We start from the raw sequence: 13,653 nt of genomic DNA on the forward strand, positions 1-13,653 counted from the left end.
ACTCAACATTTTAGCATCAATAATTGTTATGCGTGCGTGCTTAGAGTGTGGGATTTTCAGCCTGGCTGCTGACAGCTCCTGTGGTGTTACCTTGCACTTAGTTTAGATGCCATTGTCTTCCACTTTTGTTTCCTCTCTGGCTGCCCCTTGACTACCTCTTAAACGAAGGAGTGTTTCCACGTGCCAACTCAGTGTACCTCAGTGTGCCCTTTTCTTTGCTCGACAGCCCCAGATCTTTCAAGGATTTTAGTCTTCATAGAGATGAGACTATGTGAAAAGCGCTCACCACTGCTTCTGTCTCAGACTCATGGTTTTGGGATAGAATTCTGCGCACCTTTCCAAACAATGGTCCTTCGGGAGGCAAAGGTTACAGACTTCGTGGCTGGCTTTTTGTGCATACTTCTGGTGCCACTTGGGGCAAAATCTAAAAGGGATGTGCTCCATACCCCTCTTTTAATCTGGGACTCATGTGGTCGTGGAGGGTTTCGGTCTTCGCCACACTTCCGTGTTCAGTTGCTTTCGGTTTCCACGTCTACCACAGCGTCCATCTTGTGCTCTGTTATCTTCGACATGCTCTTCGGTGTTTTTCATTAAAAAACTATTTTCCTCAGGACACATTTTTCCACCTCGACTATGGAGCTTTCTTGTGATTTCAGACTCAACTTCAGAAAAAATTATCTCAAGATGGCAACTACATTGAAGGATTTCCAGGGCATGGGTCTGACGTTTTTCAAAGAGAGATATAGCACCAAATGGTAAATCCCACTCAAAAAGGAATAAAAAAAGAAAAACTACAAACAGACAACTCCGGACCCAGCTTCTATGAGGCAGAATAAAGCATGTAAATCTAGGAAAGTATCATGCTGCAAAACATACGCTTGCCAAAAGCCTCAATCCTCTTGGACTCTCTAGCCAGAGGAGTTAAGGCAAGTGAACTGGGATTCACTTTACTGGTTGAAGACAGAGCCGCAAGAATCTTGAAAGTAAGATGTTTAGAAAGAAAATCATGATTGCCATAATCTATTCGGAAATGTATGGCCACCCGCCTATTAACCAGTGGGCAGGGATTTGACCAAGTGGCCATCAAGGTATTGGTGAGATTTTCCTTAAAAGGGAGCAAAAAGCTCAACTATGCCAGACCGAGGCTGAAAAATATATTTGAGGGTGTTAATATTGGTCTCAAATGAGGGCAGCTGTACAACTAGTACTTCACCTGCCCACCGGACCACCAAAGGAGGCATTTAATTCAGTTAGTAGTCCAAATAGTTAGTCAAACCCTGCTTCAAGGGAGTGGTCAAGATCACTGGCCTCTTTTAAACCCAAGTACAATGTATCATCAGTGTAATGAGGGGGAGAAAACATCTCCTGTCCCATCATCATCCTCTTTCCCATCCTGGAATGTCTTGTTCAGAGTCTGAGCCAAAAAGATAATGATAACTCTGCTGGTGCATCCGCTGTGGTAAAGCCACCAGGTGAGAGGCAGGATGTGTAATGACGGAATAAGCTTTTGTAAATAGGTTGCACAACATGAGTAGAGGTTGAGCCAAAGTCTGTTTGGTGTATGACATCTGAATCAGCCTTGGATCCTCCACCCACACTGGTTGCACTGGTACTGGCACCGACATAAAAGAACCCTTCGTAGGTCTTGGTGTAGGAGAAGAAGCTTGTACTGGAGTCCAAAGTGGTCCAACAGCACAGAGGAAGGATCCTCTGATGGTACCCAGACTTGGGGCATCTTTGTTTCCTTAGAGCTACAAGGCACACCAGAGGCAACAAGAAGTAAATAACAAATTAGCAGCCTGCAAAGCCTTAAAGGTGTCAATCTGCAGCAGTGTCTCAAATGGCTGGAGAAATTGGGGGGCACCAGAAACAGCTGAGGAATCTGCTCCATGAAGGAGGAACTCTAGGGTGAACGACTCATCAAGATGTTCTCGCACCTCTTTTGGCTCAGAGTGTCAGACGGGGATCAAGTCCTGCTTCACTCTTATTTGTGCTTAGACTTGGACTTACCAGAGCACTTCAAGCATGAAGTTGGCCGCTAGCGGGATTGGCCTTGAGCGAATATGACTAAGTCAGATGCATGACAGCACATTTATCGCACAACTTTGAGTCATGGCTTGTGGGGTAGACATCATGCCCTAAAACGCTGTAACTAGATTAATGAGTCATCAGAAGACTAACACAACTAGGAGCAAAGCTCCATATCGCAGCATTCTACGGTGAGGATTCTGCAGGCAGAAGTATTCATCATAAATCCTCTACCAACCCCAAGACAGAACCTCCGCTTCACCTGATGTAGATTCACCTGATGTAGAACGTGAACATTTAACTACTAGATCGAAAGAAAAAAAAACGCTTCAAGAGAGAGTGCACAGCAGAAGAAATAAAAGAGAAAGTTCTGAAGAAATGGATGTGTATGGCCAGATCATGCATGATTATGTTATAGTAAATGTTATTACATTTAGTTTGTTGTTTTGGGTTTCAGTTCTAAAATACGTTCCACAAAGTTTGAGGCTAAGGGCTAGATGTAGGAGCCCAAATACCGGTCGGTAACGGCCGAATTCGGCTGTTACCGACCGGTATTTGGTGATTGGGATGTAGGGGCATCATTTTACAGATTCGGTAAATTTACCGAATCGGTAAATTTACCGATTCTGTAAAATACTAAATCGGTAATTTTACCGATTCGGTAAAACCCAGATGTAGGTGGGACTCTTCTGAGTCCCAAAGGCCTTACAGATTCGGTATTTTACCACCCAATCCAATTGGGTGGTAAAATACCGAATTCAGGTGTGCATGTACATCTGTGCATGCACACCTGTGCAATGTGACACACAGACATGCCCTTAGGGCATGTCTGTGTGCAACATGGCACACAAGTCCGGAATTGGGGTGCTAGAGGGTGTCAAAGTGACACCCCCTGCACCCTTGCAGGATTCGGTATTTACCGATATCGGTAAATACCGAATCCTACCGATTCGGTAATTCTCAATTTGGAATTACCTACATCTCCCCCCTTCATATTTACCGACTCTTAAATACCGAATCGGTAAAATTCGGTATTTAAGAGTCGGTAAATATGAATTACCTACATCTGGCCCTAAATGTTTTAAATAAATAATGCATCAATGAATACCCTGAGGATTACAACAGACCGGATACAACAGCAGAGACTTCTAACTACTATTAGAGACCGGAAGTACCATTCTAAGTTAGGTCCACATGTAATGTTGTCGATCAGAAACCATGTTTATTAAAGAGGTCGGACAATGCTACTTTACCACTATTTTGAAAGCAAGCTGATGGATGTTCGGAAAGCTAAAAACGGGTGCAGGTATTTTTTCCTTACCCCTAAGGTTTAAAGTGAAGACAAGATCCTGTACAACATAAAAACACACAATGGTGGGTCTCTGATTTTCTCACCTCTATTTCAGATACTGAAGGCTCCTTGTTAAAGCACATGTTCATGATGTTTCTCGCTGTCCGATAAAAGGTCGTCAAAGAAACAGACTTTCCCTGTGGATACATTTAGGCATACAGTGCAAGTCATTATCTGGAATTAACACAGTTGTTAGATGCAAATGTTCCACATGCCAATTTAAGAGAATACAGAAGAGCACTATGCCTCTAAAAGTCCATGACCATAGTAGGCAATTTGAACACAAGGTATGCAGAAAGAAAATTAAGTCATCAGTAAACTGAGGAAGGGGCTTAGGCATTCACGACCTAAGAACTACCACAAAAGTGCCAAACAAACTTCGAGATGAAAACTAAATATGCTCTACTGGGCCATCTGCACCAGGTTTTCTTACCCTCTTTCAGTTTCATTCTTTTGACCACTAAGAGCAGTGGAAAGTCATGTCCAAGATAGCAAAAGTGAGTCATTCATGAGTACTGTTGAAGAAATTAAGTCATATCCCTTAGGGGACTGCTAAAGGAATTAAGTAATATTCCTTAGGGGATCATGTCCCTGGAATTGTAACCCAAGGAAATTATGCACAACTTCAGGGAATCATCCACACATTAAAATTACAAATACCCTAGATGTAAGAGGCTTGAATCTTTTGCAGAGATCGTCCTCTCATGATCTGGCATTCTTTATTGAAAGGTATTGTATGGAATTTTTCAAGATATGAGGAATTTAGATGGGTGGAGGAATTAGGATATTTGCAAAAAAGGTGCAAGAAGCAGACCCTTACTAACCTCTCAACCTAGGCTCCAACCATCTGCTACACTAAAGAGGAGATCAGTCTAAGTTGGGTACCAAACCCAGTCCACACCAACAATCGTTTCCCAATCTGATCCTGGTACAATGTTCAGCACTTACACAGAAATTCTGTACCAAAGCAAATGGATACTTACCTGGCAGACTGACCTCCCTGTTCACACTCAATCCCCACAAAACTACCCAATGAAACAAGCCTATGGAATCTCACCAAGTTCAAAACACAGATCAACTCTCGCTAAATTAAAATCAATGAGACAAAAATTGAGCACACAGTTATGGTCAGACACCAAATTGATCCAGGTCCCTCAAATGTGCTGGATTCAATTCCAATAGGCAGGCATTTCCTGGATCTAGGTATGTTTTTGCCATTATAGTCTCACGGTAGCACAATTACAAATGCTTTTCTTCTTTGTTTGCATAAGCAGTAGATGGAAGTACAAATACTAGGATCACTGTGGTCAGGAGAAATGGGAGGGGGTACGACTGTACTGAACAAGCAATAATGTACACAAAACTTTTGGATCTTTGCACAGTGAGGAACATTTAAACCGTGCATTCCTCTATCACAAACTGCTATTTATACGCTTTTCAACACAAATAAAATGTACAACTTCAAAATAAGAAAATGAAAGTGAACCAAGAGAACTTGAACTTATCACAGGATGTGGATTAACACATATATCAAAATTACAGTTTCGGTGTAATAAAATGGTTACAATATAATCAGTGTCATCAGCAGGAGGAGCTCCTATACAAAATACTTATAAACCAATTAATCATTTTCCTAAAAACCTTCCAAACAAATATTGAGGACCTACAAGGAGACTCCTTAGCAGCAATTGTTTTCCAATACAATACGGGCATAAGATCAAGGTAAACCAATAATTCCAACTTCCCAAAAGTGCAGACAGACAAAAACAAGACCGACCTGAAATACAACAGTAAAATAGAGAACTAAGGTTCAAGTTTATCAAGTTTAGATTAAGTTACTTAATGTGTAAATAGTTGAAATTACCAGATCTGCTTTTTGGGTTAAAAATATGCAAGGACTGGTACTGCCCAACACAGATCAATTATAATAGCCAAAGGTACTGGGGGAACAGGCTTACAGACCGATATTAATATAAAACTGATAAAAGAATTACACAATCTGGTCGAAAATGAACCTATTAGGCAGCCACTGCAACAACTTCTAAACTATAGTGGAAACACCATTTGAAATTTGAATATAGTCTGCAAAAGATTCCCTTCTTAATAACAACTGCACCTTGAAGACCAGTCTAACATTGCACACAAGTATAACTGGGCTGGTTTAACATGCAGTGAAACAAGGGGGTTGGGTTGGAAAGTATTATACAATGCATCATGCCTACATGCGAGACATCAGAAATCAAACCACTTACTTTATATACGCACTTATGGAGATCACTCAAGACACCGTTTACCATGGGCTCCTCTTCAACAATTTCTTTTTCCTGAGTGAAAAGTCGCCGCCTGCCATTTTTCAACTGGTTTTCCATTTCTTTCAGTTTGCTGTGAAAGCCATTTTTGTGGACTATTCCATTAATGAGCCCATTTTTGGGTTCAAACCTGGGAAGTGAATGAAACTTGTAACCATTCTCAGAGTGGCCTTCCAAAGGTCCTTTCCTCTTCTCTAGTATCTCCTTCTCCAGCAGGACCTCCTTCTCCACTTTCTTGTGCTCCTCGGGGGAAAGGGAGTCATAGGACAACAAGTACTGGCAGTAGGCCTCCTGCAGCTTTGCTAGCCTGTCCTGGGCAGTCTTGGGAATGCGAAGCAAGTCTGCTAGCTTGTTCCATTTCTTGAGGTCCGTTACTTGCTGCATCCCACCCATTTCATTGATTAGTCGAAAAAAGCAGGCCAGATCTAACTCACAGCCTCCTGCAGTAGCGGTGTGAGGGGAGGATGGAAACAAGAGAATAGTTAGAATAGAGAATCAAGCATTTTACGCGGGGTCTTTACAGGTAGTTTTAAAGTAACTAATATGAAATAACAGTGAAAGAAATGAAAATGGTGTGAGAAGTTGGCCTGATATGTAGTGTTTCCAATTCTGGAACCACTTGGTATCAGTCCAAACAAACCCCAAAGATGTCTGGTTGTAAGTCAACCTTGTTAGACAAGCTATCCTAGTGGTAAGCATGGACTAAGCAGCCTTAAAAGGCTTAACTTAAGAGGTCGTGTTAAGCGAGCTGTTTTACCACATACAATCCTGTAATCAAATGAAAGGACACCACACAAGTATATATTGTAAAAATATATGTATTTATTTCTAAATTACTCCCCAGTACTCTTTATGATAAAAGGGGCACAAGCGTTAAATCAAAAGCACAGTATAACATACAAAGTTGCACAATTTTGGATGAGGGCCGGTGGCCACTCAAACCATATACTAAAAAAATGGTATAAGAGATACCACTCGAACAGTGGTTAGGCCTAGGGCCTAGAGAATCGCTGGGAGCAGTCAGGACTAGCAATGCTGAAGTCGGGAGTAGCCCACGGAATTCGGGTGCAGCACGGAAAGTGCGGCTTGCACCAATGCAATGTCAATGGTGCGTAAAAGTTACACAAAGTGAGTTAAAAGATACTTCCGCTGAACCTAGAGGAACAAAACTTAAGACACAGACCCTAGAGGTGTGTACCAGTGTGGGAACACCGGCGTTGCAATGTTACCTCACCCACAGGCCGTGGGTGCACAGGGTCGAAGTGGCGTCGGGTTTTGACACGCAGGCTCTTGGTGCTTGAAGCTGTTGCAGCTGCAGGCGATGTGAAGCAGAAGTGTCCGGTGCGATCCAAGGGTGGATCGAAGTAGAAAAGTACCTGAAAGCAGAGGGGACAGAGTCTGGGTCACTCAGCAGTGACCAGGGTGGAACCAGGACGGAACCAGGCAATGTCGGGCGCAATCAGGTGGTTGTCGATAGGCTTCTCTCAGCTGTCACGTGGGCTCTGGGGCATCTGCGACGTCCAGGAGCAGGTCACGATCTGTCCCACGTAGGCTCTCGCCGTCAGCACCGTCGGCTTCAAGATTGCAGCAAACAGCACTTGGCAAAAGCAATCCATGCGGAACCGGGAGATTGCTTATCACTCGAACCAGGAGGGTCAGAGTGGGGGCTCCTTTTCACAGGAGCTGGTGCAGATCTGGAGCAACCAGAAAAGCAAGTCGTATTCAAGTTTGTCGGCACAGGGGCCACAAGCCAGCTGGCAAGTGACCGGGCCAACGCGTCGAGCCGCCACAAGCAGAAGGGCCCCACGCAGCACTCGTCGAGTGTGGAGGGGGTAGCTTTGGTGCAAGTGTAGCTCGGGGTGGGGGCTTCTCAAACCCCGAGGGGTGCACGGTCAGCGTCTCGTGGCCTTTTCAAGATGGCGTGCCCCACGCTTCCGGTCGCCTCCACTGGTCTCAGCTCTGCAGGGACTGTGGATCGGGCAGGGAGAAGGCAGGCAAGCTTGATCTCGTCGATCTCTGTCGCTCGAGTTCCGGCGGGAACTGCAACAAAGCAAGGGTCGAGGGCTGGATGGTGCCTGTTTGCACAGGGTGGTCACTCCTTGACCACAAGGGAGATTCTTCAGTCTTCTAGGTTGAGTAGAATGTCGAAGGGTCCAGAATTCGTTTCTTATGTTTCTTCAGGATGATCTGAGTTGCATTGGCACTGCTCCCACTCTTATTCGAATCTGGTGGGCTGGACATCCTGCTAGGTCCCCTCCTATGGGTGGGACCCAGGAAGGGGGTGGTTACACCCCTTTCCTTTGATCCAGGCCGCGCTGGGACTGGGGCTGGAAGGCCCCAGAACCGGTTTGGCCGGATTATGCAAGGGGCAGCCTTGTGCTCCCCAGGCAGTGTCTGGTTTCTTTGAAACCTCCCTGCTACAATCCACTATCTCCTGTCTGGGGGGTGTTAACACCGCCCTTCGACAGGAAACCCTTTGTCCAGGCCACCATTTGCTGAGTTTCGGTCAGCAGCAGGAGGCCAGACCCGTGTCTGTGGCAGAGGCATCCATTTTGTGGATCTGAGGCTCATTTTTAAATCAACCGCGTTTCAGCAAAGTAACATGTCTTATCCCTCTAGAAGGGTGGAATGCTACCCCCGTCGCCAGAACTGGCGAGGGGGTAGTATTCCAATTCGTATGACACCTTACACGACATGTTTTGATAAAGCCAAAACAAAGTTGCTATATAACCGCGAGGATTATAAGGCACTTAAGAGTATATGGTATGGCCTTATCCCGGATCAGCTTAGGGAGTTGTTCCCGACAGCTGCAGACAGGCTCAGCTCATGCTAGAGCACCATCTCACATTAAACCACGCACTCTGCCTTCAGGATTTTTAAGGCCTGCCATAGGAGTGGCTCACAGGTTTATATGTGTCCAGATAGGTTTAGATATAGGCATACTATATCTAAGCAAGGGGTGATTACACCACCTTGCCCCAGCTGAGTGATCAGCCAGTTGTGTCAATTTTAGATAGCCAGCCAGGGGTGGCAAAAGATATGCTGCAGCCCCTGGTAGGCCTTGGATGCACCTATGCCCTGAGCACCTATAGTGCTCTGTACAGGGGCTGATAAGGTGACCCAAGCCAATCTAGTTATGCACCTAGGGTACATGGAATCCATTTTACAGAGAGAGCAGATAGCCTGGGGCCCTGATTAGCAGGGAACCAGGCCAACTAAGTCGAAAACCAGCTAAACACAAGGCAAAAAATCTGGGGTAACCATAGTCAGGTAGCCACCTTCCTACAAATGGAATGTGGGATTGTAAGACAGAAGAAATCCTGGCAAACTAATAGAACTTCTGTAAGCCCGAGATAGTAATTATTACTGCAGATTTTTTGAGAAATGTATTCTTTCAGTGAAATCAAAGAGTAACAGCTCCAATGGATTTAGAGGTGTGAAAAGTGTATGTAGACAGGTTGGGAAGCTGGATGTAGGTGAGGATGAAATAGTGTAAGCTTAGGTTTAAAGTATCACATTCTCTATCGGGTGTGGAGGTGTGGCCACAGAGTCCAGATTGTTACACAGTAGTTCAAGTGGACTCAGAAAGGCTTGGGAGGTTGACATTGTGGTGGTTAGTTTGTGGCATGTTAGGGAAGAATGACAATGCGAAAAGTGTGACGGGGATGAAAGCTTTAGTGGTGTTGCTTCACTGCCAAAATACGTACCTCCTGCACCTAAAAGGTGGCTTCATGCCTAATCACGAATGTCTTCACGCCTTAACCGGATTATAAGAGTTGCATCAAAAAACATAAGCTTATCTTCTTTATTCTATTGTGTTAAGGGTGTTTCTTACAACACCACTGCAGTTAATGGCACGCAGTGGATGTAGACTATATTGCTGAAATATTATGCTTGCAAGTGAACAATTATGGCTCTTATCACAATTGCAGTAAACAGGCCCATTACTCTTGTGGTTTAGACAATCACAATTGGAATGCACATGTAGCATTTAACCCTAAGGACCAACTTTTCAAAGAAACAAGGGAAAGCTGATTGCTTGTAAATATCAAACTGTGAAAATACAGAATGCATAACAATACAAAAAGCTAGTTTGGAGGTAGGCAGACACAATCTGTAGTGCATGTATTTGAGGCATTTTTGAGACATTTTATTTACTGGGCTCAAAAGTCCATCATGAGGTCAGTTCACCTCTGAGCGCAGATGACATCACAGGGTTGCCCCATACCCTTTGTACTCCCTTAACAGACTTAACTGCAGTTGAGGGGTTAGGGGAAGGACATGCAGTGCACATTACATACAATAAACAGAACTCTTAAGAGTTCAATTTGCTTACTGTCAGATGTAGAAAGGCAGTTACTGGCATTTTCAAGGGAAAGTCAAAGGTAGCAGCAATTACCTCTGGTTTTCCTGGCGATCCCTAAATGATATTATTCCACAAAAAGTACCCCATAATTTTTAGGGGTCAGGGTGACCCGAGGATGAAGCATGACACTACTAGAGTGTGCGAGGGTAATATTAACAAAAGGAATTGTGTCCTTCCCCACAATCTAGTGGGTAACAACTAGGATGCTTCAGAAGAACCTTCCCATGTCTAACTAACCAGGGTTAGTTTCAGAGAGCTTGTAAACGTGGTTTACAAAATTGTGGGGTACTTTTTGTGGAATAGTGTCTAGTTCGGGAGGACGTACTCCCACCAGAAAATCCCTCTCGGCCCTTACGGTACAGGAGAAGCCAGTCTTCTCTGAGTGCCAGAGTTTCCTTGTGATCCCTAAATGATGTCCCAGGCGAACAGTCAGGAAGGCTGCTGCCAATACTGCCCATTATTTCTGCTGCTGCTAATGAACAGGAGCCGAACTACTTTGAATATCTAATTCATAGGCCTTTTTTTCACAGATACTTAATTTATTTTCCCCTGCAACCTAAAGTGGCATTTCAATGTATTTAATGGGCTGGTACACATGTCTAAAGAAATCTTTAAAAAATGCTAGGGTATTCTTAAGTTTGGGTGAACTCTTACTAACAAATGCTGTGGATGGAACCCCATTATACAGAAATTCATTTTCTCAATAGAACAGTGGACCAGGTACAAGAAGATTACACTACAGCTAACTTACAGGTAATCCTCTTTAGTGGCCATACTTAAGTCAGCCATAGCATGTTGCCAAGCAATTACAGCATTTGGTAAATTCACTCACAACTGCCGCAAATTCATTAAAAATAGTAACATCATTGCAGTAGAAGGTCAATTTGTGAACAGGTTGAGAGATATTTATGTTCGAAAACTTGCACTCTTCAAGTCAATCAATGGAATACCTGGTAATGTAGCATTATCTGTATAAAAACATAATGCGTATTTGCATCCCTGTGTACCTTTCAAATTTGAGGTCTAAAAAAAATTAGTAACTAAGCATCCACTGATGAAAGAAACTAATAGTTTACCTGTCGGTGTAGTTTTGCAGCTTGAAGATCTTTCTTGATTCACTATGCTGTGCATTATTCCGCGGTCTAGTGGTTGGGTCCGGAATCGTAGTCTTATTTCTTTTTTTTTTTTTCGTAGCCCAGGTGGGCGTCGACGTCCCAACTTTTGGTGTCCTTCCTGTGACGTCGGCACGCTTCCCGCGGAAGCTCCCACCCTTGGGCGCCATGTTCGGATTCTTTTTTCTCGTTTTGTGTTTCGTGTCCGAATCTATGACAATGTTCAAGTAAGTGATTCACAGCTTTAACCTCCAAGGTGTCTGTTTCAGTCTTGTCTTTGTTTTTACCACCTTCCTCTCCAGCCTCATCTTTCTGGCGGAGGCAGGTGGGTTCGCTAGTGAACCCAGAAAGATCTTCAAGCTGCAAAACTACACAGACAGGTAAGAAACTATTCATTTTGCAGCGTGAATCTTCCTGGATTCACTATGCTGTGCATAGACTTCGTAGCGGTTTGTTATATTTGTGGCGGCCGGGTGGAAGATGAGCGTTGGTTGTTGAATATGTGTTGAAGCACTTTCTGTCCCACTTGTGCTTCCTTGTTCATTTGTATGTCCACACAGTAGTGCTTCGTGAACGTGTGCACTGAAGCCCATGTTGCCGCCAGGCATATGTCTTGAATGGGTGTGTTAGCCAGGAATGCTATCGTAGCTCCTTTCTTCCTGGTAGAGTGGGCTCGTGTCCCCTCTGCCAGTTCCTGTCCTGCTTGCTTGTGGCACAACTGTATTGTTTGTGCGATCCACCGTGCAATGGTTCCTTTAGTTACTGGTTTCGCCATGAAACTGTTTGTGAAGGACACAAAGAACTGCTTTGTTTTCCTGTGTCCCTTAGTTCTCTCTATGTAGTGCAAGACTGCCCTTCTGGCGTCCAGAGTGTGCAGAGCTCTTTCTGTTGCTTGTTTCTGGAAGAAACTTGGTATTTGTATTGTCTGACTGATGTGGAACCTTGAGACCACCTTTGGCATAAAGTGTGGGTCCATTCTCATCACCACCCTATCATTATGTATCTGGATGTAGGGTTCTTGCAGCGTTAGCGCCTGTAGTTCACTCACCCTGCGCAGCGAGGTGATTGCCACTAAGAATGCTGTTTTCATCGTTAGCATTTGTAGGGAGGCCTTATGAATTGGTTCAAAAGGCTCCTTCATCAGTTCCGTCAGGACTAAATTAAGGTTCCATGCCGGTGGTGGCAACCTCTTTGGTGGTGCGATCTTTTTCGCTCCTTCCAGGAATCTCTTTACTATCTGTGATGTGAAAAAGCTCTTGCCTGTTTCTCCTCTTGTGTAAGCGACTATCGCTGCCAGGTGTACCCTTAGTGAGGATGAGCTCAGGTTTTCCTCGAGCAGGTGCGTGAGGTACTTAAGCACCGTTGAGTCCTTCTGCATCCTCTTGTGCAGCTTTTCCTTTCTGCACCATAGTGTGAACCTCTTCCACTTTGACACATAGCACTTCCGTGTGCTGGGTCTTCTTGCTTCCCGTAGTACCCTCAGGGTGCTCTCTGGTAATTTCAGATGAGCTAACTATGTCCTCAGGAGCCATGCTACTAGGCTGAGGCTCTCTGGCTCTGGGTGTAGCACCTCTCCGTCTTGCATGGAGAGTAGGTCTTTCATCTCCCGAATCTGTGGGGTGCACTCTGTGTCATCTCCATTATCTGAGAATACCAGGTCTGCCTGGCCCACTGCGGTGCGACCAGTATCAGAGTCATTTTGCTGGTTCTGCACTTGTTGAGTACTTTCTGTATCAGAGGGATCGGCGGAAAAGCGTAAGCAAATGTCTTCGACCAGCTTATCCATAGGGCATTCCCCAGGGACCCTTCCCCTGGTTGCCTGGATGCGAAGTTTTGGCATTTTGCATTCTGGGGTGTTGCAAACAGGTCTATTGGCGGTGTTCCCCACTTGCCGAACAGCTTCTCTGTTTCCTGTGCATTGAGCTCCCACTCGTGGGATGCCGATGTCTGTCTGCTGAGCCAGTCTGCTTCTACATTGTCCTTCCCTGGTAGATGTATGGCTAGCAGGTCTATCTTGAGTGGGATGGCCCATCTCCACATTTCTTGCGCTAATTTTGAAAGCGGGCTGATTGTGTCCCTCCCTGCTTGTTTATGTAGAACATCGCTGTTGTGTTGTCTGTCTGGATCAACACTTTCTGGTTGTACAAATTCGTCTGGAAAGCCTTTATTGCGAGGAAGACGGTCTTTAATTCTAGGTAGTTGATGTGTTTTACCGCATCTGATGGTGTCCACAGACCCCTCACTCTGAGTTTTTCCACGTGAGCGCCCCATCCCTTCTGGGATGCGTCTGTGGTGATGGTCACCGTTGGGGGTGTCAGAGGCTTCCCCCTTCTCATGTTCCCCATGTTCCACCATGCTATCTCTTCTTGCACTGAGTGTGTTACAACCACTAGATCTTCCCAACGACCTGTAGCTTGTGACCATTGATCCTGTAGCCATTCTTGGAAAGGTCTCATGTGCAACGTACATTTGGCACTAGATGTATGC

General features: G+C 44.8%; 1 protein-coding gene across 2 annotated transcripts in view; it reads right to left on the reverse strand.

Moving 5' to 3' along the window:
* Positions 1-13,653, reverse strand: part of JARID2 (jumonji and AT-rich interaction domain containing 2) — a 684,143-nt gene that overhangs the window by 158,768 nt on the left and 511,722 nt on the right. For both annotated transcript variants that reach the window (XM_086965161.1, XM_086965160.1), the window contains exons 8-9: positions 5,632-6,128; positions 3,424-3,516 (exon numbers count right to left, since the gene is read on the reverse strand). In XM_086965161.1, coding sequence (XP_086821287.1) covers positions 3,424-3,516; positions 5,632-6,128 — 590 coding nt within the window. The remainder of the gene's footprint in view (positions 1-3,423; positions 3,517-5,631; positions 6,129-13,653) is intronic.

Source organism: Lissotriton vulgaris, chromosome 4_1, assembly GCF_964263255.1.
Source record: "Lissotriton vulgaris chromosome 4_1, aLisVul1.2, whole genome shotgun sequence".
Lineage (NCBI taxonomy): Eukaryota > Metazoa > Chordata > Amphibia > Caudata > Salamandridae > Lissotriton > Lissotriton vulgaris.